The sequence below is a fragment of the Elephas maximus genome, chromosome 19 (assembly GCF_024166365.1).
Source record: "Elephas maximus indicus isolate mEleMax1 chromosome 19, mEleMax1 primary haplotype, whole genome shotgun sequence".
NCBI lineage: Eukaryota > Metazoa > Chordata > Mammalia > Proboscidea > Elephantidae > Elephas > Elephas maximus.
The window spans coordinates 70,988,335-71,014,250 of record NC_064837.1 but is presented as its reverse complement, the minus strand read 5'-3'; the positions used below and the strand labels follow the sequence as shown (position 1 = coordinate 71,014,250).

Genomic DNA, 25,916 nt, shown 5'->3' with positions numbered 1-25,916 from the left:
GGAGCCAGACCGTACCATTGTCACCAGGCCCCAACGCCCTGCTGCTTCTGCCCTCACAGAACCCCCAGTTCCCCATGGGGGGTTTTATTCTGTTCCCCACAGAGGGGTAGGGGGAGGCACAACTTCAATGGCCTCAAAAGAGTCGCCCAGACAGCCCCTCCTATCCCCACCAAGGCTGCAGCCTACAGGGGCCCCCGATGGCACTGGGGGTCTGCTTGGGACAACACAGGCTCTGGAGAACAGTCTGAACATGGAGATGAGCCTGAGTGTATTGGGGGACCCTGCAGCTGCCCCAGCTCCCAGGCTCCTTCCCAGTTGCTGGAGGGCTTCTTGTTAAGAGCCCATGCCTACAGCCCACCCAACCCTACAGCACGCCCACCCCTACATGGCCTACTTTGCTCAGAACTAAGTACCTCCACCCTGGGGGGAGGAGAGGGACAAGCCAGGGGATTTCCTGCGCCGGGAGGGCCACATCACAGGGATGCAGGTGGGCGCCAGCCTCAGGAACTGCGGGGACTACATACATCGGCCACCCTACACGGGCAGTTCCCCAGGAGCCCTGGGCCAGGACATTCAGACAGAGCAGGACCGATGCTGGCTGCTCCTGCCCCAGTGGGGCCAGCTCCCCTGTGTGATAGGAAGGGCAGGGTATGCTTCAATAGACAGGCAGGGCGGGATGAGGGGAGAGAGATAAGCCCCCCTGTAAGCAATGCCCAGTGCTAGGATGACCCCTGAAGCCCCTCAGTCTGGGTGTCTTACCACTCAGGAAACTGGAAGGGACACCGGTGGGACCTTGTAGCTTCACCCTCTGCTGGCCCCCATGCTTGGGTACACAGCGGGGTTGGCACCAGGGCCCCCAAAGAGGACAGCCTCTGGGCAGTATCCCCTGCTTCCCCAGAAGAGAATCGGGTATAACCCTGGGAAAAGCCCCAAACTCGTGGTCTCCTTGTGCCAACACACCATCCTGCCCTGGGGACAGCCCAGCTTCCCTACCACCCCTAGCGGCACCTGGAAGGGTGCAGGGCAGTGGAGCCCACAGACCCTGCTCCCAGGTTGGTGGCTGGTGGGAGGTGCCCAGGGCCTCAGTCACACTGAAGTGCTGCCTGATCTGGGACTGTGGAGAAAGCCAGATACCGCTCTCAACGGTCCCCCAGGACTGTGGCAAAACTGGGTCGCTAGGCCTCCTGGGTCTGCTCATGCCCAGAACACCCTTTCCAAACTGTGGCCCCACCAGCCTCTCCAGGCGTTTCTGGGTTTCTAGGCTGCGGTGACGTCCCTGGAGCAGAGAACACCACCACAGACATGGACTGAGCGCAGGCGCCGGCCTCATTAGCAGGGTCCCCAAAGGCAGAGGGAGGGGGTTTATTTTTAAAATCTCCATTTACTCAGATAAGCCTATGTACGGCTGTGAGCGGTCACAGGCTACACAGAGGAGGGGGGACCCATGTCTCAGCGGGGTCGCCAGGCACCTCCCCACTGGTCACCCCTGGAGGCAGAGGTCGAAAGGACATCTCCAGGGCTATCTGCAAGGACAGCCCCTGTGTGGAGTGGCGTTGCCCGGCTGCCAGCAGGCACCCAAGAAGCCATATCACCCACGGCGGTCAAAGCTGTCTGGCTGCCCCCTACCCGGTCAGGCCCTGGGGGGGTGGGGCACGTGCTGCCACTTCCTTCCAAGAGCCAAAGCAACTTCCTGTTCTCCTTTTCCAGGAAGCCTGGCTCCTTCCACAGAAAAGCCATAGCCTAATCAGGCACATTCTGGAAATGGAGAACAAAGGGGGGCTTCACCCACGGCGGGGGAGGCGAGGAAGACCCCCACCTGCAGGGCTGCTTTGTGGGCACAGGTGCGGCCCAAACACAGAAGGGTGCTGGGGCTTCTGGAAAGCTGAGAGAACAGGAGCAAGCTTGCCGCCTGTCCCGCCCAATCTCCGCCCCCCTCCCCATGCTGCCGCACCCTGCTTCTCTGTGGAGCTGGGTACCATGGCGACGGCGGCCACTATAGAAACACCCCAGAGAAACCACTTTCGGCCCACAAACTGATCCACTTAGTCACCCTGGCTGAGCCGCCCTGTAATCCGAGAAGACAAAAGTGATGAGAACATACGTCTTCTCTTTGCTCCAAACAAGCTGGTGACTCAGAGTGGGGGAGGGACACGCTAGAAGCAACCAGAGCCACCTGGTCTACCACGGCCACCTGGTCTACCAACGCCGCCATCTTCCCTGCATCTCCCCGAAGACAAGCTGCCTCTCCAGTGCCTTGCAGTTTGTGAACAAGAGCACATGTCTCGGCCTTCAGCCGTTCACCACCAGTGACGACAGCTCCAAGGAGGCGAGAAGGCAGCCTGTAATGCAAAGGAGGGGACGAGACAGCCTTTGTCCCCATGGGCACAGAGTCATGGCATTTGCCAGCTGCTGCCTTCCAAACCAGCCAGGCTGCCCTCCGACCAGGCCCACAGCAAGGCCAGCCGGGTACGGGGTGTGGTGGGACTGTGGCAGGTGATTCGGAAGACAGGAGGACCCCACGCAGGAGCTCAGAGCCAGAACTGGCACTGGGCAGGTGACGAGCTGGGCGTCTTACCCAAAGGTCAGCAGCTGTTGAGTCAGCTCAGACTCATGGAGAACACGTGTGTCAGAGTAGACTGTGCTCCATAGAGTTTTCAACGGATGGTTTTCGGAAGTAGATCACCATGCCTTTCTTCTAAAGTACCTCTGGGTAGACTCAAATCTCCAACCTTTTGGTCAGCACTGCCCAGGGACTCTTCGTCTTACCCAGGATCCAGCAAATGGAGAGCTGCTGCTCCGTTACACACGCAATCATTATGTTAGGGACACCCTGGGGGACAAGCTGACAAGGCACAGGGCCCTGAGAGGGCTGTGGCCCCCAGTTTCCCATGCTCATCTGGGTTTTTCCAGAGAGCCCTGAACTTGATTTTACTCCAGAGAACGGAGCGCTCCCACTTGCCCGTGAACTATCTCTGCTGTGAAGAGCTATTTAAAATTAGAACAGCGGCGAGTGGCAGCTCAGCCACCCTGTGCCATGTCAGGCTCGCACGAAGCGGGGCCAGCCTCTGCTATTATCTTTTTTGAAGATCTAAATTATGGTTATTTGGTTTTGCTTTGTTTAGTTATATAGCCCTTTAAATAGAACTAACCTCTCCCCTTTCTCAGACCGAGATAGGACTCACTTGCCTTCTGGAAGATGCAAACCGTCTGAGGACCATGAGCCCCCACAACGGCGGTGAGAGTGACAAGGACACCTCCCAGAATTAAACGGAAGCCTGGGTGGTCACTGGGGAGCCTCTGCCCCCACAACTTCTGCACCCCACCCCCAGGAACGCAGGACTCTCCTCTCCCCCCTGGGCCCTGGGGTTGTGCTGGCTTCTTCACCCCATTGGCATGGCTCAGAGGTGGAACAGGTAAAGCTGAGCTGGCACAAAAACCCCTCTCCTCGGGGCCCCTGCATCCCTGCTAAAGTAAGAAAAGCCAGGGAGGAGGCTCTCTGCCCGTTTTCCACACAAGACCCTGCATGGACCAGCAGCATCAGGTCCCGGGACAGCCACAACCCCCGGAGTGGCAGGCAGGGGTGCTCCTGACCCTCCACCTTGGCATGGGCTGGGCTGGGACTGGCCCTGGCTGGCTCTGCTTGGCCGCCTCCCAGGATGGGGGGCTCAGAAAGTTCCTTGAGGGTGAGAAGGAGGGAGCTAAAACCAACCTGGAGTCTGGAGACTCCAGAGCTGTGGCTGGCCCCCACACACGGTGTCCACCAAGGCCCTGGGGGTTCAGCGCCCCCCTGCTGCCCAGGTCCGACAGCAAGAAGAGGAGCTAAAATGTTGGCCAAGGGGCCCCCGCTGTGTGGAACTAGTGGGAGCTGGGCTGGGGTGGGGTCAGGAGATAGAATCAAACAGAAGGAACCCTCACCCAGGTCCCACACACCAACAAGGAGGGGGACAGGCTGCAAAGCCGGCCCAGGGTGGGCCTGGCACCACCCCAGCCACACACACCGGCCAGAACCTCAGGACTGGCCACCCATTAGAGTCACCCAGAAGCTTTGCAAACGCTGGCAGCCAGATTGCAGTTGACCAGTGGGATCGGCATTGCTGGGGAGGGGACGTAGCCTGCCCAGGTGAGGGGGCTCTGGAACAAAAGGAACCACAGGGTGGGTGGGGTGGCAGGAGTGCCCTGCTGGGGGGCTGGAGTGCTGGGAAGTCCTGCGTGTTGCTGAGGACGTGGGCCAGGGCCGGGCAGGTGCAGGGCTGCTCACTGAGGGGCCCAGATGGAGGGCCAGGACCCCTCACCCCAAATAGTCAGAATCAGGGGTCTTCCCATGTCATGTGGCAGGTACCAGAGACTGGGGTACCCATCTGCTACCCCATCCCAATTCGCTGCCCATCCCACGGGCCCCCGTGGGCACTAAGGACACCCCAGTACCCCATTTTCCTTTGCTAGGCTGTGCTTGCTTGACTCCTCATACCAGCAGCCCAGGGTAACGGTGGGCCCCAGGATTCAGGGTACATCACAGGTGCACATCCGCCCCCCTCAGGGCTGCTCTGAGCCTGTTCCAGATGGAGGGGTCTGTGGGCACGTCCACCAGAGCCCCCAGGAGAGTGTCCCACCCACCAGCACACGTGCCCTCTTCTGTCAGCTCGTCCAGTCCTGGAAGGACGGATGTTGGGGGATGAGGGGACCCCATAGACCTGTGACCCTGGGGCCAGCCAGGTGGCACACAGCTGCTCCCATGTTTATATAAAGTCTCCCATCCTAGTTCTGGCCCCCATGCTCTCCATGCCTGTTCCCTGACCTACAATCAAAACTACTCCTTGGGGTGGAGACCCCAGAGCAGAGGCTCAAGGACAAAGTGTCCTTGGAAAGGGCAGGTGCTTGGCCAGGCCCCGACAGACAGACCCGGTGGAGAGGCCGCCTTGCCCAGACCACAGCCCACAGGTGCTGAGGCAGGGACCTCCCGCTCTCCAGCCAGGACCAGAGCCCTCGCTCGCCTCCACCCAGAGCCCCCAGCAGCCTCCAGTCAGCGACCACTGCAGGGAAGGACAGACAGGGCCAGAGGGGGTCCTGCAGGTTCCCCACCCTGCCGGGAATGTATAGCACATGGCCTGGCTCCCCCTTCCTCCCTTGGCCATCCTGGGACCCTCTGGGAGGCCCTTGGCAAGGACACTGCTGTTGCTGGTTGCCAGGGACTCTGATTCGCGGTGACCCTGTGGGTGTCAGAGTAGAACTGTGCTCGATGGGGTTTTCAATGGCTGATTTTTCAGAAGTAGATCGCCAGAACCTTCTTCCAAGGCAGCTCTGTGTGGATATCGAGTTAAAGCTCAATAAAACTGTTTTTTTAAAAGTCAGAGCCACAAAGGAGGTGCAGGCAGGCTCTTGGCCCCTCCCGACAGGCAAATGAACCCACGAAAGCAAGCTGGCCTCAGCGCCACTAGGACGTCAGCCCTGGGGGAGTCCCTGATCACTGCCCCTGGAAGTGCCCTTTAAGAGGGCTCCACCCACCTGCCCAACAATTACCCCAAGGCCCCACGCCAGGCTGTCATCACCCTCTGGGGCAGGAGGGGACACCACCCCTGGGCAAGGCTTTCAGAAGCAAAATGGCAGCCCACGTCTAGGATCAGACAGAAGCATGTGCGCACATTTCTACTCTTCATCCCATAACCCCTCTCCTAGGCGTTTAGTCACAGAAACAATCCAGTGCTGGCTCATCACAGCAGTCTGTAACAGCCCCAAGCTGGAAATCACCAGGAGGGCCATCCCCGGGAGGCGCGAAAGCTATGGGCACAGGTAGACCGTGGGTTTGCGATAGCGTGTCTGCTGGGGGCGCAGTCTGCAATGCTGTGTAAACCACACGTGTAAGAGCCAGGGTTGGGGGCCACACGACTTCCCCGCCTCCCCCACTCGGTCCTATCGCTCTCTGACAGGAGCCTTTGGATACTATTCTCGTCTGCCATGGCCCACAGGGGTCTTCAGTCTTGGCCTCTCCATCAGGGCTGACCTGGTGTCCCTTCACCAGGTGACACCCCCAGTGTCACCTGTGCATCCACACCCATAGGTGACCTTACTGGGCCTCCCCACACTCATAGGGTATGTGGCCCACGGGTTCCCCTTCTCAGAGGCAGAGACCCCCTCAGTCCAGGGGCCAGAAGCACATGTGGGTGTCAGTGTTCCCACCTCGCAAGGACACGCATGTGCATGTTCACATGTGTACACATGGGCTCACACACATGCACACACGCACTTGCATGCACATTGCCATGCTGAGCAGGGACATGCAAAAACAGACAGCAGCATGGAACAGGCAGGTGTGTACAGGGCCTGCCAAGGCTTGCCAGCCTGCCAGCTCTCAGGAAACGTGGGTCCGCAGGAGGCAAGGGATTAACTCTGAGAGCCCCATCCCAGCCCGCCCAGGCCCTTCCCAGCAGCTCCCCACCTGGCACCATGTGCATTACCAACCACTGGGAGATCTGCTTAGCGGGTAAGTGGGGAGGGAGGGGCTTCCCGGGCGCTCGTCAGGTGACTGGCCAGGGGCTCTGCTGTGTGACTTGTGTCAGGGCCACTCAGCTCAGGGTGCCCAGAACACCAGGCGTGATAGAGGACTGACACTAGGGTGTCCCTCTCTCACGGCCCTGAGGCCATCTGCTCATGAAACCCAGTGCCCCCAGCAGACCCACGGTGGGCATCACCGGTTGATCAGAGTAACAGTCTAGGAATCTAGAGGGACACAGGGTGGGAGGGTCACTTGGGTGGCGAGCCTTCTAGCACATTCTAGCTCAGAGGCAGCTGGGAACAAAGCAGGGGTACCCCACGGCTCTGGCAGCACCCTGACAGCTCGGCAGCTCTGCCCTTGCCCAGTCACATGGATAGCAGTCAGTCAGCCATCAGGGCCACGACAGGGCCAAGCCACTGGGGACAAAGGGGACTCTCCTCCTTCACCTGCTTGCTAGCAACGGGGTGCAGAGTCCTGGGCCCAGGACGTATCTGGAAGCTGGGGTCCAGGCCTGCCGCCCCGCGCCCTCCTGCAGGCCAGCCGGCAGCACACACCTGCAGTTCCTTGTCTGAGTACTTTTGCGGGTTCTTGCTCCCTTGGCTCTTCTTGCGAAGCTTCTTCAGCTCGCCCTGACACTTGTCCAGCGCGTCACCCTTGCTCCTCTGCTCTGTCTGGTACTTCTTCAGTGCTGCCTGGAGTTTAAATGAAAGACCGAGCAGACTTGTGAGCCCACTGTGGCCTGGCTGGGACTTGGCCCCCTCTACCCTCTGCAACAGGCCCCAAGCACTGTGGGCAGGACACCCTCAGGACAGGGACGGACCTGGCCCTTCACGCCTAATGGCAGCCTCTGCTCCCAAAGATGAAAGTCAGACCCCAGAAAGCCCCCAAGTCTCACCTCCTCCCATCCACCGCACTCTGGCATTCTTCCTGCCACCTGGTCTGTGGCTGGATGTGGGGCAGGAAGAGCTAAGATGTATCACAGCAGGTCAGAGAATAGTTGCATGCAGTTTTGAAGGGGCAGCAAAATAACGCCATCAGCTTTACTGAGAGCAGCTGGAGGTGGGAGCTGCCGGGCTGGGGTGTCTGATGGCGTTTCACCCACAGGACAATATTCAGGCATAGAGGCCTCAGTGCCAAACAGGCAAGGGTGTCGCAGACCTGGGGACCTACTGGGGTGGAAGCTTAAGGAAGTGAGGAAACCTTCAGCCCAGGGAAGGATTCAGAGACAGAGAGTTGGCAGATGGAGGCCAGCCAGGCCCCTGACAAGCGCATGACGAGGTACTCACGCTCAGGTACCGGGAGTCCAACTCCACCTTCTGCTCCAACTGAGTGAGCAGCTCGTTGTGGAAAGACTTCAGCTGGAGCAGGAGAGAAAACAGTGGAAAGGCCCTGAGCTGTTGGCTGGGACACACATGGCGAGGAGCCACTAGATGGGGTGTGGGGGGGGGGCCTGGGATGAAGTGGCGGTCACCACCGCACCTCAACACGGGGCAGTTGGCACAGACAGCCCCAATCGCTGACAGCCTTGCATGCAGAAGCCCCAAGGCTGTGGGCACAGAGCAGACGTCCAGGAGTATTGGACACCTACAGCACAAGTCCAGGACTGTCCGACACCCACACAGCCTACCAGCCAGGGGCTCCCTGCTGCTCGGCGCTGGGGCTGCCTAGGCACTGCACCTGAACCCAAGCTGGGGGGTGAGGAAAGGACCCCTGCTTTAGACCAGAGGCTGCACACCAGTGGCCCCCAAATGTCTGGCTCAGGGTAAATGTGGTCCCTGGATCTTGCAACTGGAACCATACAGGGGACCCCTGAACCTCCAGCTCATCTCCAAACCAAAAACCCAAACCCAGTGCCGTCAAGTCGATTCCGACTCATAGCGACCCTATAGGACAGAGTAGAACTGCCCCGTAGAGTTTCCAAGGAGCGCCTGGCGGATTTGAGCTGCCAACCTCTGGTTAGCAGCCGTAGCACTTAGCCACTACGCCACCAGGGTTTCCCCAGCTTATCACGGAAGGAAATAAATCCCAAGAGGTGGCCCATCCTCACAGCAGGACTGCATTCTGGGGGTCTGAGACTGTGGCATGCTCTCCCCCGGTCCCTACTCACTGTCTCCAACCTGGCAGGCAGCTAGCGGGGACCCTGGGCTGGCTCTTGCTGTGCCCCACAGCCCCCATGGAGATCACCTCCCAGGGCTCCTGAGAGCCTGCCCAGGATCTGTCCCAAGCCTGGGATGTGTTTCCCCTTTCTGCGCGTGGCCACATGACAGTAGATGCTTGGGGCAGGGCCCAGGTCAGCACTTCCCCACCATGGCCCCAAGCAGCAGAGCTGTGCTCACCATCTCCTCCAGCTGGTTCTGGATCTGCCTGTGAACCTCCGCCATCTGGAAGAGGACGTCTCCTGGGGACACGAGGTGGGAGAAAAAAGGGGACAGGAGGGTTAGTGACTCCGAATTCACTATCATCCATCCACGCCGTGGGGGGCGGTGTGGCATGGTGGCTGACACAGGCCTCTGAGGTCCCCGACCCAGTGGCAGGCACAGGGTTAACCAGGGGCCTGAAGCAGGACAGGGAAGGTGGGTGCTGCGTCTCCCAATGGTGCACTCCCTGAAAGCAGACGACCCTACCATGACCAGGACCCCAAACATAAACGCATGAGAGTTTGGCACCTTGAGGGCCGAGGAGGGGACCCTGGGGGTCTGTACCAGAGTTGGTGCTCATGATGCAGTTGTAGATAGAAGGCTCCCCACTATGCATGCACACACACCTGACCCACATGGCATCCTTGGGCCCTGCTGACAGCTACAAACCCAACACCAGAGTGAAACCCTCCTGGGGGTCACTGACCCACGGGGAGCACAAAAGGCTGCTGAGGGGCTGTGGAGCGGGGTGGCCTGCTCCCACGTCTCCTGTCCACAGGGTGACTGAATAAAGAAGGAGCAGAACCCACGCCCCATGGCCACCTGGGTCCTGAGCGCAGCATCACACACAGCCTTCGTCCTAGGGAAATGGTGGTGTGAGGAGGCCCTGTCCACAGCTGCTCCTGGACCCTGGCCGCCGGCATGCTGGGGCCCAGGCACACGCCACTGAGGCCTCGGGGACAACTAAACCAAGCCTCCTCGCACACACTGTCCTAGAATGAGGATACCCAGGGACGCTGGCAGTCCCCCTGAAGGGCGGACTGGGCGAGCTGAGTCCTGGCGGTCCCCCTGAAGGGCGGACTGGGCGAGCTGAGTCCTGGCGGTCCCCGTGAAGGGCAGACTGGGCAAGCTAACTCACAACCATGCAGGATGAGCCCCGTCCTAGATGGCCACGCAATGCCCAGTGACATGGCCTGCTGGCGTGCTCTGAAGCCGCAGGCGTCTGGTTCACCTGAGCCCCAGGACCCTATGCAGCATCACCCCCGCTGACCACAGACGGGCTTTCCAGTGTGCCTCTCCGGTCAGCACACCACCCTGTGAGCTTGGGCGCCTGGGCCAAGTGAGCAGGAAAGAATCCACCCAGGTCACCAGTTGTACCCAGTGGCACAGCCTGAGTCACACCACACCTGCTGCCCTGCTCTGCAGTGCTCAGAGTCCTGCCCCACTGGGCACAGCCACAACCCACACACCCAAGAGCCACGGCTGTAACACACATGCAAGAGCCACCTGGGGCCTGGCTGCCTCTGAGCACCCCTCTGCTGGCATGTCCTTGAGCACAGCACCAGTTCCTGCTGGCCACCCTCACCAGAAATGTCTGGCCGGGGGAGGAGAGGAACACACAGCTTTTCACGGAGCCCTGAGGCAGGGCCACCTGGCAGCTATGACCACAGGATGGTCTCACTGTCAAGGACATGGGGCTTCCAGCCCTATTCTTCACAGAGACAGCGTGTCTGAGACACAGCAAGACGAGCCCGTCAGACAGAGAAGTGGGCCTGAGCTCCCTGCCGAGCTGAGCTCCCTCTATGCCCTACCATCCCCACCAGGACAGAGTGGCTCCTCAGGGAGTGGGGGCCAGGGGACAACCCAGTCCCAGCCAGCACGCGCCACCATCCCCACACAGCCCAGCATGAGAGCTGCGTGAGGGGCAGGGCAGTGCTAACAGCTGGTACCACAAGCTGGCCCTGTGTGTACACAGGCGTGCATGTGTGAATGTGCGTATGCATGTGAGGGTGTGGTGTATGTGGCTGTGAGCGCACAGTGTGACAACATGTATGTGTACATGGGTGTGAGTGTGTGTGAATGTGGCTGTGTGTGAGTATACACGTGTGTGTATATAGATCTGTGTGTGGGAGTACGTGTGTATGCATGTGAGTATGTGGGAATGTGGCTGTGAGTATACACATGTGTATGTGGATCTGTGTGTGGCAATGCATGTGTGTATGGCTGTGTGAATGTGGCTGTGAGTATACACGTGTATATGTGGATCTGCATGTGGGAGTACATGTGTGTATGGCTGTGTGTGTGAATGTGGCTGTGTGTATACACGTGTGTATGTGGATCTCTGTGTGGGAGTACATGTGTATGCATGCGAGTGTCTGTGGGTATGAGCGAGTGTGTGTGAGAGCCTTCCCTCCCCATCCCCGAGCCCTGGTGCTGCCCTCAGAGCTCTGCACGTGGCTCCAGTCCAGCGCTGCGCTCACACCTGACTGGTCCATCTCCAGGATGACACTGCCCATGTGCTGAAAGGGAGGATTCGCCAGGCCTCTGCCCTGCTTGGTACAATCACTGAACTCTGATAAATGTGTCGGTCATGTGCCCGGTGACCTGGCACCTCCACGGAGATGAACACCATGGCCTGGCCATCACCCCCATTGCGGGGGAGAGAACAGGGCTCCTCCACCCAGCTCTGGAGCCGCAGTGCCAGCATAAGGGGTACTGCCAGCCTCGAGGGGGCGGGTGGAGAGGGGTGCAACATGACTCCCAGGAATGCAGAAAGCCAGCTGTGCCATGGCCTCACGTGGTCAAGGTGAGGCCATAACTGCCCTTGGTTAGAGGCGAACCTCACTGGATCTGAGCTTCAGCAGCCCCAGCCTGGGGTGGGGATGGCCAGCCCCCCAGCCTCTCCGCAGGCCAGACTCCACTGACACATGTTCACTTGAGTGCCTGAGCACCCCCAAAATTTGGTGTGCTCAGGGAAGCGGCCCAGGTTGACAGAGGATGACACAGTGGGGGACAAGGATGAGGTCCCCACCAGAGCAGAGGCCCTGTGGGGAGGGCAGCCCTGGGCAGAAGCTGGCTCCAACACCCCACAAGCCAGCCCCCGATCCCTGGCCTGCAGGACCTCACCAGTCACAGAGCTGTCACACCCACAGGGAGGGAGGAGGCCACCTGGGCTCCTTGACCCCTCAGGAACCCCGTCCACAGGCCCACAATGCAGGTGGGGCCAACCCGACCAACCAGCTTAAAATAGGATCAATTAGCGTGAGATCCATCATCTGCTGTCAGGGCTCCGGGGAGTGTCACAGCAGGGGAGGGCAGCAGGTGGCCTCACCTTGTGAGTCAGTGGTGCAGCCCTGTCACTCCCAGACCAGGGGGTCCTCCCAGGACAGGAGGTCACCAGGCTGCAGGAAGGCCTGGCCGTCACACAGGAGCCGGGACAGTGTGAGGAGCGACAGGGACAGGACAGGAAGGAGGGGGCAGACCGACACTGGGCTTCACCGAGGAAACACATGGCGTCCAGAAAATGGTGCTCTGCCCCACAACTTCCACCAATGTGGCTGTGGCCTGAGTCATCGCCCCACACCTATTGGTCCTCACGTTAACGCTTCTGGCCTTGTTAGTAACACCACACGCGGCCTCATGTTTTAAGAGTGAAAGTGGTCAGTCCCTCGGGGGTGGGGCGGGCCACCATGGGACCACCCAGGCAGCCAACGCATACACTCACATGCACAAATGCACACACACATGCACCGGCACCCATTGCTGTTGAGTCGATTCCTACTCACTGCAACCTGACAGGACAGGGTAGAGCTGCCCCATAGGGTTTCCAAGGCTGTAATATTTATGGGAGCAGACTGCCCCATCTTTGAACCATCAACATTTTCGTTAGCAGCTGAGTGCTTAACCACTGTGCCACTAGAGCTTCAAATGCACACACACATGTACAGATGCACACACAGCCGCACACATGCACGCACACACAGGCATTGCCCCCTCCCCCAAGCACAGGCCACCTGGGCGTGTGAAACAGGTGGGGCCTGGTCAAGCAGACACATTCCTATCTGCCTCTACATGACCGACCATGAACTGGGCTGGGTCTGTGTGCAGCTGAAGGGACACCAGGCTGGTGTCAAGAGCCAGGCTGGGCCGTTGTCCCCCTAGAAGGAGCCAGCCAGCTGTCTGGGGGCACGAAGGCAGTGCCCAGCCCCAGCACACAGTCCCCAGCCAAGGGACCATCCCGGAGCTGGGCGAGGCTGGACAGGGGCCCCAACCAGGAGCTTTCTCCCTGAGTGCATCCCACTTGGACCCAGAGATGGGCAAGGTGCCCTAGAAACATGCTCTGAGTGGTGGGTGGTGGCTGTGGGTGGCTTGCAAGGGGGACATGGGGCCTGACTCAGCTCCCCTCCTCTGTCCTAGCCATGAGAGCAGCCCCAGCCCAGAAGAATAAGGCCCTGGGGAATGTGGTGGCAGCTCCAGAGAGTGAAAGGCTGGAGGGTGGGGACCACCATGGTGCTCAGGGACACCCTCAAGCTTCCCCACCCTGGGGTGCCTCCATCGTCCTGCCAATTGACAGAAGGGGACAGTGGGGAAAGGGAAGGAGAGCAGCGTAACCTGGGGCCGTGTGGCTGGCTTGGGGGAGACCAGGTGTACCTCACACCCCCTCCTCACGCCCTCCTCCCCGCATCAACTACATAGCTATACACGCATGTGAGCATGAGACAGCAGATGCAGCTGCCGCCCCCCCAGCTGCCATCCGCCTCTACTCCTGCAGAAGGAGCCTCAGCCTCCTCTCCTTGTGCCCGGAGCTGAGCAAATGCTGTGGGCTGCAGAGCCCAGACAGCACAGCCAGGGGCTCCAGGGGCTTGGCTGCCAGTCGGCCTGGCCCATGCCACCCACTCAAGGCTGGGAGCCGGCAAGCAGGTCCCACCACTCGAGGCTGAAACAGAATGGCAAAAGCCCCAGTCCTCGTGACCACCTGCACGCAGGAACTATGACCCCACTGTGCAGGAAGCTCCTCGGATCCAGTCCCTGTTCCTGCACAGCTCCAAGCCCAGCTGACTCAGTGCAGCCAGTGCCCAGAAGCATGAGAGACAGCCCAGAGGGCCAGACAGAAAGCTCAAGAAGAACCCTGGCCGTACTCAGAAGGGTCCAGCAGCCAGGACTTCCCATGGCTTGCCCCCGGTCCCACAGAGCATGTCCCTCACCTGGGCCTCACCTGGGTCAGCACAGTGCAAGGACGGAGACCGGAGACAGCAAGCCACCCCCCGCAGTTGGCTTGTTTCATCATGGAGGTGAAAGCCACAGGACGTAAAACCCACTGATCAACCATTCTTAAGGGTGAAATTCAGTGGTATTTACTGCATTCACTAGACTGCACAACCACCACCTCCAGCTAGTTCAAGGTCATTCGCATCGCTCCAAAAGGAGACCCCGTACCCATCAACATCACTCCCATTCCCTCCTCCCCCCAGCCCCTAGTAACCACCAATCTGCCTTCTGTCTCTATACCAGTTTTGGATATTTTGTGTAACTGAAATCATACAACATGTGGCCTTTTGTGACTGACTTCTTTCACACAGCATGTCTTCAAGGTTAATCCACGGCGTAGCGTGTACCAGGACTTCATTTCCCTTTACGACTGAAAAATATTCCATTATACGTATATACCACGTCTTAATTATCTGTCATCCATTGATGAGCACTTGGGCTATTTTCACTCTGGCTGTTGTGAAGGGTGCCACTATGACTGTCAGCTCTTCTTCAGAACTGATTTTGTTTTACAATGACCCTACGCTCTACCTGCACAGTCAGCCTTCACAAGAGCCATTCTTGAGTTGCTCCCACCTGCTTACAGCCAGAAACACCTGCTGGCAAGTGAGGTAAACTGTGGGTTCTCGGCCCTGGCCAACGGCTCAGCATTGTAGAACTCTAGAGCTGTGAGGCCCTTGAGGTCCATCTGGCTCCAGACCAGGCCCTCCTTGAGGGAGAAGGAGCTAGGATCAGCAGCACAGCACCGGATGTCAGCCCCGTCTCTGTGAGTGAGGCTTTTTGAGGCTGTGCCCCTCTCCTCCTGGGCCAGGCTGAGCACAGAGGGAAGACGGAACAGGAACAGAATAAAGGCAGGAGAGACACTAAGAGGAATGGATTCTGTGGGAGGCTCCTGCCTCCTCAGCAGGTCTGGTGAGTCAGCATTCCTTCTCGCAGCCAGCCGTGTAGGAATGTGCAAGCGGCGTGGGCCTCACCAGGCATCAGTGTGGGCAGGCAGCCGACTGTGCTCCTTGGCTGCCCTGACCTAGAGCTGGCTTTGCCAAGCCTCAGAATCTCAAGCACAAGCGAGAACCAGGGGTCTGTCACACCTGCTTCTCTTCTCATACCATTTATGTACCCTCTGCTGTAAAGACAGTCCCCAACAGACTCTCAGAAGTCAACAGAGACCCTCAGGAGACGCCTAGGGGGAGGACAGCGGTGAGAGGGTACAGCCAGCCCCATCTGAGCCTGCTCCTGCCAAGGTGAGTGCTGGCCTAGGACCGAGGAATGGAGCAGGGCATGAGGACCACCATAGATGGCAGCAAAACACCGCAGCACAGTCCAAGCACCCCTGATGGGGGAGGAGAAGGGCGGCAGCAAAGAAGCAAAAGAAGGCGCCAGCACAGAGGGAGTATGGTGTGCTCAGATTTTAAAGGGACATTACAGGCGAGCAAGAGGAGAACGGTGAAGGGGGCCCCCCGCAGCCAGAGGGACGACTACATGGGAAGGTGCGGGGCACGAGAGGGTCAGCAAGGCCGGCGAGCTCAAAGGTGGGCCTGACAGAGACGAGGACAATGCGCTCCAGGCAGGCAGAGCACAAGAAAGGCAGCCCCCCACTTTGATACAGCTGCACCCTGTTAGCAGATGACAGGAAGGATCAAACTGCAGATTCCTGTGCTGCTTCCAGAACTCCAAGGAAAACAGCACAGGAGCTGCGCGTAGCCCGGCCTGGAGCCGCCAGAGAGCGAGACATTGGTGGACCCAGGGCCACGCTGACGACGGCTCCACGTGCTGGACGGCTCCCATGTTCCCTTTGGGGCAAGAGGAAAGGTTCCAGGAGATGTGGGAACACAACACGTACAGACAGAAATAACAGTCCTGATGTCCATGCAAGAGCTGTCAGGCAGCTGCAGTGTGTGGGGTTTGTGTCACTGTGGAGAGGACACGATGCCCAGCCGTCTGTCAAACGCTACCTAGTGTTGCTGTGAAATACCTGAGCGTGACTGACATTTACCATCAACTGACTTTAAGTTAAACAGATTACCCTCCAGTCACCCTTCTGTCCATCTGTTGTACTGTGGCCATGATGATGTTGGAAGCCATGCCACCGGTATTTCAAATACCAGCAGGGTCTCCCATGGTGGACAGACTTCAGGGGAGCTTCCAGACTAAGACAGACTAGGAAGAAGAGGCCTGGCGATCAACTTCCAAAAATCAGCCAATGAAAACCCTATAGATCACAACAGAACGCTGTCCGATAGTGCTGGAAGGTGAGCTCCCTAGGTTGGAAGGCACTCCACACACACATTAAAGACACAATGATTTTGAAGATGGTGCAGGACTGGGCAGTGTTTTGTTCTGCTGTGCGTGGAGTCGCCACGAGTCGAAGCCAACTGGATGGCAACTAACAATAGATGGCCCTCCATAACGTGGACGGACCTTGTCCAATCAGCTGAAGGCTTTAAGAGTAAAAACTGAGCCTTCCTGAGGAAGGAAGTATGGGTTCTACCTCAAGACTGTAACCAGGCCTGCTGTATTTCCAGCCTGCTGTCTGCCTTGCGGATTTCAGACTTGCCAGCCCCCACAATCTCTGTCTCTCTGACTCCTCCTCTCTGTCTGCTTCTCTCTCTCTCTGTCTCCCCTTCTCTCTGCCTCTCTCCTATTGGTTCTGCTTCTCTGGAAAGCCCTGACAGTCACCCGCAGGGACCAGGGCTAGCATCCAGGGCACGTGCCCCTGTGGCCAGCACTCTCTCGGTTTCACCCTCATGACGGCCTGGCTGCACCACGTCCCTGACAGCGGCCCAGTGGGCACTGCTGTGTGCCAGACTCTGCCCCGTGCTCGGCTGCTGCAGTGGAAGAAGAAGCCAGAGGCTCTGCTCTCACGGTGTGTACACTCTCCCGCCAGGAGACCGCAGGAAGGGCCGCAGGGAGACCAGCAGAAAGCACCAGGCCGCTTCCACGACTGCTGAACCGAGGTGGAGAGCAGCTTCAGGTAAGATGGGCCGGTCCTATAACCACACACAACCACACTCGGCTCCCACCGGGGGCACCCGGCAAGAAGTTGTCCAGAGACCCAAAGGACTGCACATTTTGACACTGCTGGGCTGTTGTTGCGGCTTAGAAGACAGGGCACATTTTCCCCAAGCCAGCCTCCAAACCCACGGAGAGGTCTCCAGAAGAGAACGACAAACACCATTCATCCTTTTCCTAGTGCAGGAACGCCCTGCATCTGCCGTAACACAACACCACAAACGGGGGGCTCAAAAGAATAGAAACCGATTGTCTCACAGTTCTGGAAGCCAGAAGTCCGAATTCAGGGTGCTGGCAGGGCCATCTGTCTAAGGCTGTAGGGGAAGGTCCTTCCTTGCTCCGCCCCGCTTCTAGCAGCCTCAGGCATTTCTGGGCATGGAGCTGCAGGGGAACTCCATCCTCACGGGGTGTCTTCCTTCTGTTTCTCTGTGTCTCTTCTCCTCTTAACAGCACACCACTCAGGTGGGATCAGGGCCCACCCTGCTCCCCTATGACCTTATGTGAACCTAACTGATAACACTTTCAAAGACCCTATTTCCAAACAGGGTCATATGCACAGGTACCATGGGTTAGAACTTCTACATAAATTTTGGGGGGATACTACTCAACCCATAACCATGTTGTTAGGTCCCGTTGAGTCGATTCTGACTCACAGTGACCCTATGCACAACAGAAGGAAACACTACCTGGTCCTACGCCATCCTCACAATTATTGCTACGTTTGAGCCCATTGTTGCAGCCACTATGTCATTCCATCTCACTGAGGGTCTTCCTCTCTTTCGCTGACCTACTTTACCAAGCATGATGTCCTTCTCCAGGGCTGGTCCCTAATAACATGTCCATAGCAATTTTGTCAATACTCTACCACATTTGCTTTATGCTTTTCTGTGAGATGTTCACACACACACACTTTTTGCAGACTGCGTTGTAATGGAGCGCCCAAAACCCCTAAGCAGTAATTTGCCAACAATCAACACCTCCCAGGCCTGGAACCCATGGCTACCCAGCAAGATCACCCTACCGTGTGCTGGCTGGAGGGTGCCCCGTGTGGGGAGGCCCACCCAGGGGATGGTCTCGGCCATACAGCGACCACAGGGACAGTGCTCAGGACAGCAGCTCCCTGACGGATCTCACTTTTTCAGTTAATTGGGGTTGGCTGGTGCCCTCAGTTAATAGCGCTGGCAACAGCTTCTGAGAACCCAGAGTCCATGCCATGGCCCCCCTGACATCCCTCCTTTGGTGGTGAAGTCAGGACTTGGAGGGGGAGGTCCCAGTGCCGGAAACTTCCTTGCTGAGCCCACCTGTACAGCTCTCCCTCCCCCAGGCTGTGGAGACAATGGGACAGCTCAGGGTACCTCTTGACTAAGTCCAGGGAGCCCCTGTGAAGATGCTATGCCAACAGGAAGGAAGAGCCTAGCCTTGGGGTCCGCCCACCCCTTGGAAGACCCAATGAGATCACACCTTGGGTCCAGGGCGGAGACTGAGAACGTACTGGAAGGATGGGGGCTCTGGCCTTGTTGAGGTGGCAGCGGGAGGGCCCAACCCTGATTCCTCGTCACTCGGGAGTCTCCAATCCTCTCAGTGCCACTTCCCGGCTCCTGAAGGCAGTAACCAGCCACTGAGGGAAGTGTCGCCCTGCACCCATCAATGCCCCAATGTCTTGGAGATACGATTGCCCCATGGGCCCCCAAACTCAGTGGATCTCAGCTCAGGCAGCAGACTCCTTGGGGTGACACTGAGAATGTCCTGGCATTAGGGAGGGCCCTGCGCACAGCACCCCACCCTAGGACAAGGCCCCCACGCACAGCTCCCCACCCCTGGGACACAGTACCCATGCACAGCCCCCCACCCCTGGAAGCGCAGACATGTGTCAGCAGCCAAAGTTCCCACCTAGCTGCAAAGTGGCCCATGATCCAGCTGGCTAAGCGGTCAGCAGGAGGTGTTTATCCTGTGGGAGTTAGCGGGGTGGCTGGAAGTACCGCCTTTCAGAAGCAGAGGCGACCTCAGTGATGTCAGGAGCATGGTCAAGCACCCCGGGCCCCCCATAGATCCTGGGCCCGAGGAGCACTCTGAGAAGGGTCAGCCACAGCATCCGCCCCAGTGCACAGGGGTCCTGCCTGGCTGCCCTGTTCATCACACAGGGCCAGGAGTTCACAGGCACCCAGGTGGGTGGGGGGCAAGAGGCACGCAGGGACAGTGAGCAGCCAGGAAGTCCTGGGGTTGAACTGACTGAGAAGCAGAGTCGTGCGTGAAGGGGGCTGGGCTGGACCCTGCAGAGCCCACTAAGCCCAGGGCCCTGCCTGTTTGCAGGAGGGAAGCCCCTCCCACTCCACCCTCGGTGTGGCTGCCCAAAGGCCCTGAAGAGTGGCAGCCATCCAAGAGGGCAGGTGTGGCCCCACAGGGCGGCTGTGGCTGACGTCCCCTCCCTGGCCACCTGGGCCCTGACCGCTCCAGAGACCTTGAAGAAGGGAGTGCCTACTGCCGTTGGCAGATGGAATGCCAGTGATTCACCATGGTTCCCCTCAGCTCCAGGGACAGAGCCAACATGAGCACTACACAGCCATGGGCCACTGGAAACGCCAGCCCTGCCTGGGACCTGCTGCCCTGCATCCCAAGGCCCCCCGGAGCAAGGACGGCCTGGCCCTCCCCTCACAGTCACGGTGCTGTCTGCATGTGCAGGGGCTCATGGGGCCACCCAGCCTTTTCCAACGCCCGGCTATTGCCATCCCAGATGGCAGTAGTGTGTGCTGGTCATGAGCAGCCACCAGCCCAGATGATGTGGGGCAGGGGGTGTGGAGCAGCCACCTGACCCTTCCTGGAGCTGCTCCTTGCCCCAGCACGGGGTCTCTGGGGTCAGGGTGGGGGGCTGCCCCGTCAGGTGATGACAGCGCTCCTCTGGTCACAAGCAGCCAAGGAGGACACCATGGCCTTCGTCTTGGCCGTTTCTGGAGGCTCCAGAGGGCCCTGAGCCAAGGGTCAGCTGCTCGCACTGGGCTGTGAGCGGCCTTACCTCTCAGTCTCCTGAGCAAATAACCCTGAGTTGCGATTATTTTGGTGGCTTCCAGAGTGGAAAGCCCCCACAGCGAGCTCGTTAGCATACCAGCATACAGAGCAATGCATGAACACCCAGCTCTCTGAGGAGGAAGATGGCAGTGAGGAGGCTGCCAGGCGGCGATACTGTGGGGCCAGTGACACAGGGGAAGGATGAGGACATGGAGCCGGGGACCCCCACTTGGGGACTGGCCTCCGCCCACCCGCTCCCTCCCCCCGCTGCCACAGAAGCTGCTGGCATCTCCTGGGAGAAGCAGGCTTCTCCCGCCTACAAAAACAGCAAAAACGGAAAGTGGCCAAGGGGGGAACAGACGGGAAAATCGATGGTTGAGTTGCCATGGCGATGACACCAGACAGCAATATTTACTGATGCACTGTTCTGGAACAAATCACGAGCAAAGGACCGCCTTTGTATCAATGTTGTGTCAACAGCAGGCACAGGGACACAGGGTCTTTGTGGGGAGGGCAGAGGCCTGGCCCTCCCGGCCCCCTGCCCCCAGCTCCCCCTCTGCCACTGCCTTCTCAGCTCACCACCCAGCTGCCCTGAGGCCAGGCCCCTGTTACGTGGAGGGGTCCCTGGACCTGTAGCGTCTGCCCCACCCAGAGCTCGGTGGCCACGTGGACCCTCCGCCCCACTCCAGCCCCTGGATCAGCTGCTATGTGTGAACACAGCCCACAGGTGGTCTGCACAAGCATGTACATGCCTGAGTCACACGGGGGCATGAGGGGCAGGCATGACCTGCGGGGGGCTGGAGTGAGCCGAGGGACTGGGTCACAGAGGAAGTGAACCATGTGGGCTGCGGCGTGAGCAGCTTGGTGACTGCACGCAAGCCTGGAGCAGGGGAGTTGCCACTGATGCAATGTGTCCTGCATGGGGGAGCAGAGCTGTGCCCCGGCCTCCCCCCGCACCCCGATCCTCGCCCAGAGGAGCTGTCAGCACTGTCTCTGTCCCTCGTCTCCCAGTGTTGGCAAATCTAAGGCGTGGGTGGGCATGTGGTCGCTCTAATTCCCCAATTTTCCCTTTATTCGCTCCAAGCATGCCCGTGGAGCTGGCCCAAGGTGCCCGGCAGAGGTGCAGGTGCAGCCCCAGGAGGGCAGGCAGGGCCTGGAACACAGGGGTTCAAAGGGCTGCTCCTTCCTTTCTGGGTGGGTTCACCTTTTAACAACCAGGAAACATCTCCAAGGTGGCCCTTCTGGTAGGATCTGATGGCCAGGCAGGCAGCACACAGGCTGCAGGCCCACATCCCTAGCCTCCATCCCAAGACTGAGGACCGGGGAGGGTCCGGCAAGTGGCCTGAGGCAGCACTGCAGAGCCCCTGGGCCACGGAGCTGCCTCGCACAGGGATCAGAGAAGGCCACGCGGGGTGGCCCCGAAGGCCTCTGAGGATGACGAGGGCCTGGGGAGAAGGTGGGCAACAGGGCCTGGGCAGGGATCTCTCCCAGAGCTGGGGGCAGGTGTTTCCTCCATTCTCTGCTCAGGGACACAGCCTGGACAGGGACCAACGAAACGCCATGGGGGGTTCCAGGACACACCTTCCCCGATGACTCATAGACCACAGCAGCTGCAGCTCCAGATGAAGAGGAAGTCGCCTCCCCCAGCACCTGCTCCCAGGCGGTGCCCAGCATGCAGCTCCTGTGTCCTATGGGCGCCCAGGGAACCCGTGGACGGCAAGGCCAGGGCGCAGAGCCAGGCGTGCCTGGTGAGCACATACATGCCCGTGGTGACAAACAATGGACCACAGCTTCATCAGTCACTGCATGGCTGCTTTCACAGGCAAATGGAGAAAACGGGCCCTGGGAGATGGCAAGGCTGTGCGACAGCCACATGGACGCCAGCCTGGCCGAGAGCAGTATACTACATGGCACCCAGGCTTCTGCAGAGCCAGGTGAGACACCTCTCCTGCACACCAGGTAACAAAGGAGCATTCTGTGGGGACTGCTGTCCCTGCCCACCACAACGACCCTTTAGGCAGTGCTGCCCTTCTGGAAGATTTAGAGTACTGAACTCAGCCTCCTAAGAAGCAGGAGCTGGGCCACCCTTTCCACATGGGTGATCTTAGCCAGAGCACTGAGGCCGCCTGGCCTTGTCTGTGGACCTCGCCAGCACCATGCTGAGTCGGGACACCGGGCTCTTCCTCCTACGTCTGCCACCCCACATCACAGGCATGGGCTCGGCCCAGCTCTCTGCAGGCCAGGAGCCTGGCTGGGTCGGGGGATGTGCTCAAGGCTATAGTACTCAGGGTTGGGGCGGGAGTGGGGACTGAGGCCCTGGGCTACCACACTCCACAGCAGCCCCCAGGGTCGGCAGCAGCAGAAGCCCCACCTGGGGAAGTCAGCAAGCTGACGCCTGGCCACAGCTTAGGACCAGCCCTGTTTCCAGAGGCTGTGATGGCAGAACAGGAGCATCACCCCTCAGGGCTGTGGTACCAGCCCTCTGCCAGGTGGACTTGAGGGAACCTGTGTGACCAGTGGTGCTGGAGGGGCTGAGACACACAGCCTGAAGGAGCTCAAGCCCATCACAAAGCTACTTCGGCCAGGTGTGCGCCGCTGGAAGCACATCGCTTGAAAGGCAGTGACCCAAGGAACAGGAGGCAGGTGAGAACATCGAGCTGTTGAAGGACAGCTTCTGCCGAGGCCAGGAAAACACTCTCCTGCCTTAGGACAAAGAGAAACCAAACCAAATGAGTCGCTGTCGGGTTGATTCCAACTCATGGTGACCAGGTGTCAGAGTAGAACTGTGCTCCATACAATTTTCAATGGCTGGTTTTTCAGAAGTAGATTGTCAAGCCTGTCTTCCAAGACACCTCTGAGAGGACTCAAACCTCCTACCTTTTGGTTAGCAGCCGAGCACGTTAACTGCACCACCCAGTGCAAAGAGAACCTGGCCCTAAGTCTTTCTATGGTGCAACGCATTGGTTTTATACGGCCTTTCTTGCCATGATCTTGTAACTCCCACCAAATGACTGAGTGGCCTATGCAAATGAGGTGCTTATGACTCACCAAAGGGATTGGATAGCTTGCTAATAATACAAATAAGGTGCATGGCACCCTTGTGGGGGTGGGACCATGCAAATAAGGTGTATGAAACCCCAACAAGGGGAATGGTTAGTTTTGCCATCCACTAGCCTTAAAGTGAGCCATCCCAGAGGCAGAAAGGAGACACCTTACTAAATCAAGGAAGAAGAGCCAGGAGTGGAGTACATCCTTTGGACCCAGAGTTCCTGTACTAACAGCTTCCTGGACTCAGGCGGAAAAGAGAGCTGTAACACGGAAGGCAGCAAGAGACAGTGAAAGCAGCGGCAGAGAGAGAAATGGTGGCAGCAGAGACAGCAGAACCAGGAGACCAACAGGAGACAGCGTGGTGGGCTTCCTGCCCCATGGAGTGAGACAGCTGAATGCCTTCAGTCAGCAAGCTTGTTGGTGGGGTGTGATGACTCCAGGCACTTGTCTATGGAGCTAGTCTTGCCAACCCATGGAGCTAGGAGGCTGAGAGCTGTCGGGCCGAGGCTTACTGTCAGAGTGAGGTGCCCTGGGCACCTACCAATGGAGCTGAAGAGCTTTATAACACTTGCCAGAGCAGGACAGAGGCCAGACTGGCCCAAGAGGCTCAAGGGGCTGAGGGCCAGAGAGAGGGCTACCTGCAGGCACAGCTGAGAAGACTCTGTCCTGATTAAGAACTACATGCTGAGCCTTCCTGATTCTGAGCTGTAACCTGCTACTTCCCTGTAAACCCCATAAGTGTGTGGTCTGTGAGTTTTGTGTGGCCATTGCTACAAATTACTGAACCCAGCAGAGAAGTAGAGTGTGCTGTGGGAGGGATGGCTGGTGTCAGAATTGTTAAAAAGGTTGGAGGGAGGAGGTATGTCTGACCTCCACCCTCACAGAAACCAGCCTTGGGCTGCTGACGACCTTGATTCTCCTTCCCCCCTCATGAACGTAGAGAAGTCAGATGTCCCAGAGCACCATTTTTACACCTGCCCTCCTCAACCAGCCCCAGAGCTCACGTGGGCAATTCCGCTGCTCTGTGCTGTGCTCCCAGCTCTCAGGTCGACCACATTTCAGACTGCTGGGGTCAGGAGGGTTGGGATAATGAGACATGTGCAGCTCTGAAGCCCCCCAAGGCTCCCCTCCACTCTGCCCTGTGGTCTCCACACCAGGCCCTGTCCCTGCTGTGACTGGAGGGGCTGACGCAGTGATGGAGGAGCAGGAGAAACGGAGTCTCTCTCCCATCTTCTCAAACTTCCGAGTCGGAAGGAAGCAGGGATGGTACACAGGGCGCCACATCCATGATGGCCACGGCGTCTACCCTCGCTGCCCGCATCTGCTTCTCAGCTACAGAGATGGCATATCTGCACATGCCAGGGCTTGGAGCCTTGGACCCCGCTGACGCCCCCATCGCCCTGGACCGCTGGTCAGTCCAAGCAATATTGGCACTGAGAGCTGGAAGGGGACGAGCAGATGGCCTGGGAAATATGCTGTGAGGTGTGCACAGATCAAAGGGGCTGTCAGAGCGCCAGGCTCGCTTGTGTGATTGCACCCACAGAGCTGGGATACACTGGCGACATGCTCCACAGACAGCAGGGGAGACTTAAGAAACCGAATCAGCCATCAGACAGGCAATAAAACGTGGGTGGCTGCCGGCTGGGGGATTAGAGGGCGACAGAAGAACGCAGAGCAGCCCCCTCCACTCCCCGTATCAAAGCAAAGCCCGAAAAAGAGTCCTCTGTGGAGACTTCTTCACTGCAGGGAGAACTGCACAAGATGAGAGGACACGCCCGCTGTGAGGTCAGGAGCCACCCACCCGGGGCCACCTCCCAGCTGTGAGCTGCGCACACGCACAGAAAGACAGAGGCCAGACGGACCAAATGAGCTGCCAGCCATCTCAGAGACAGCCACAGAGTGAATGAGGAGGAACAAAGGGGTGGACAACTGGTTGGCTGCTGTGGAAGGGCAATGACTGGGCTTCCACCACGCGGGAGGCCAGCTGGCTTCTATGGCCGGGCAGCTCAAACGAGGCTCCCATCTGCAGTCTGCCTACTCCGGAGACTCAGGTTACCTCTGCGCACACATCTGGCTACACTGGGGGTGGTGCATCCCACTTGACAGCTGCAGTCGGCACAGGAAGGACGCGACTTGGGGCCCTGCAGTGAAGGGGGGGACATCTGCCACGGCAACTAGGACAAGGGTCAGTGCAGTCTAATCCCACCTTATCCTAATGGGCTAAGACAGCCCAGCGAGCCAGCAGGAGCCACTGGACACCCCGTCCCAAACACGAGCAAGAAGGTAAAGAATGGTAAAGGGCTGCGTGTTGCTGGGCGCCGTGGAGTCAGTTCTGACTCACAGCGACCCCATGTGACGGAGTAAAGCTGCCCCATAAGGTTCTCTAGGCTGTAATCTTCGTGGGAGCAGATTGCCAGGTCTTTTCTCCCGTGGAGCCACTGGGTAGGTTTGAAACACCAACCTTTTGGTTAGCAGCTGAGTGCTTAACCACTCAGCCCCACCAGGACTCCTCGGCATGGGAAAGTGGGGGTCAAAACAGCAAGATAAGGAAAAGTGGGGATGGCAGGGGCATCAGACTGCTCCCCACAGCCACCAGGGCCACAACCCGAGGACGCAGGCAGGAAACTGGCAGCAAAAGGGTGAGTTAGAGTCCCACTTTGCTGGGCGTCAACATTAAGTCACTAAAAAACAATCTCTGGGGTCAAATCAAGGCTGGTCTGCTGCTGTCGTTGCTGGCTGCTGTCAGGGGAGCCCTGACTCATGGTGACCCCATGCACAACAGAACAAAATGCTGTCCAGTCCTGCACCATCCCCACGGTTGGTTGCGGATCAGACTGTTGCACTCCACAGAGTTGTCACTGGCTGACCTTTGGAAGTAGATCACCAGGCCTTTCTTCCCAGTATGTCTTAGTCTGGAAGCTTCTGAAACCTATTCAGTATCGTTGCAACATGCGAGCCTC

General features: G+C 58.7%; 1 protein-coding gene across 3 annotated transcripts in view; it reads right to left on the bottom strand.

Moving 5' to 3' along the window:
- The window catches only part of BAIAP2 (BAR/IMD domain containing adaptor protein 2), a 69,147-nt gene that overhangs the window by 17,575 nt on the left and 25,656 nt on the right, over positions 1 to 25,916 (bottom strand). For all 3 annotated transcript variants that reach the window (XM_049858813.1, XM_049858811.1, XM_049858812.1), the window contains exons 4-6: positions 8,827 to 8,888; positions 7,777 to 7,848; positions 7,045 to 7,182 (exon numbers count right to left, since the gene is read on the bottom strand). In XM_049858813.1, the coding sequence (XP_049714770.1) occupies positions 7,045 to 7,182; positions 7,777 to 7,848; positions 8,827 to 8,888 (272 nt within the window). The remainder of the gene's footprint in view (positions 1 to 7,044; positions 7,183 to 7,776; positions 7,849 to 8,826; positions 8,889 to 25,916) is intronic.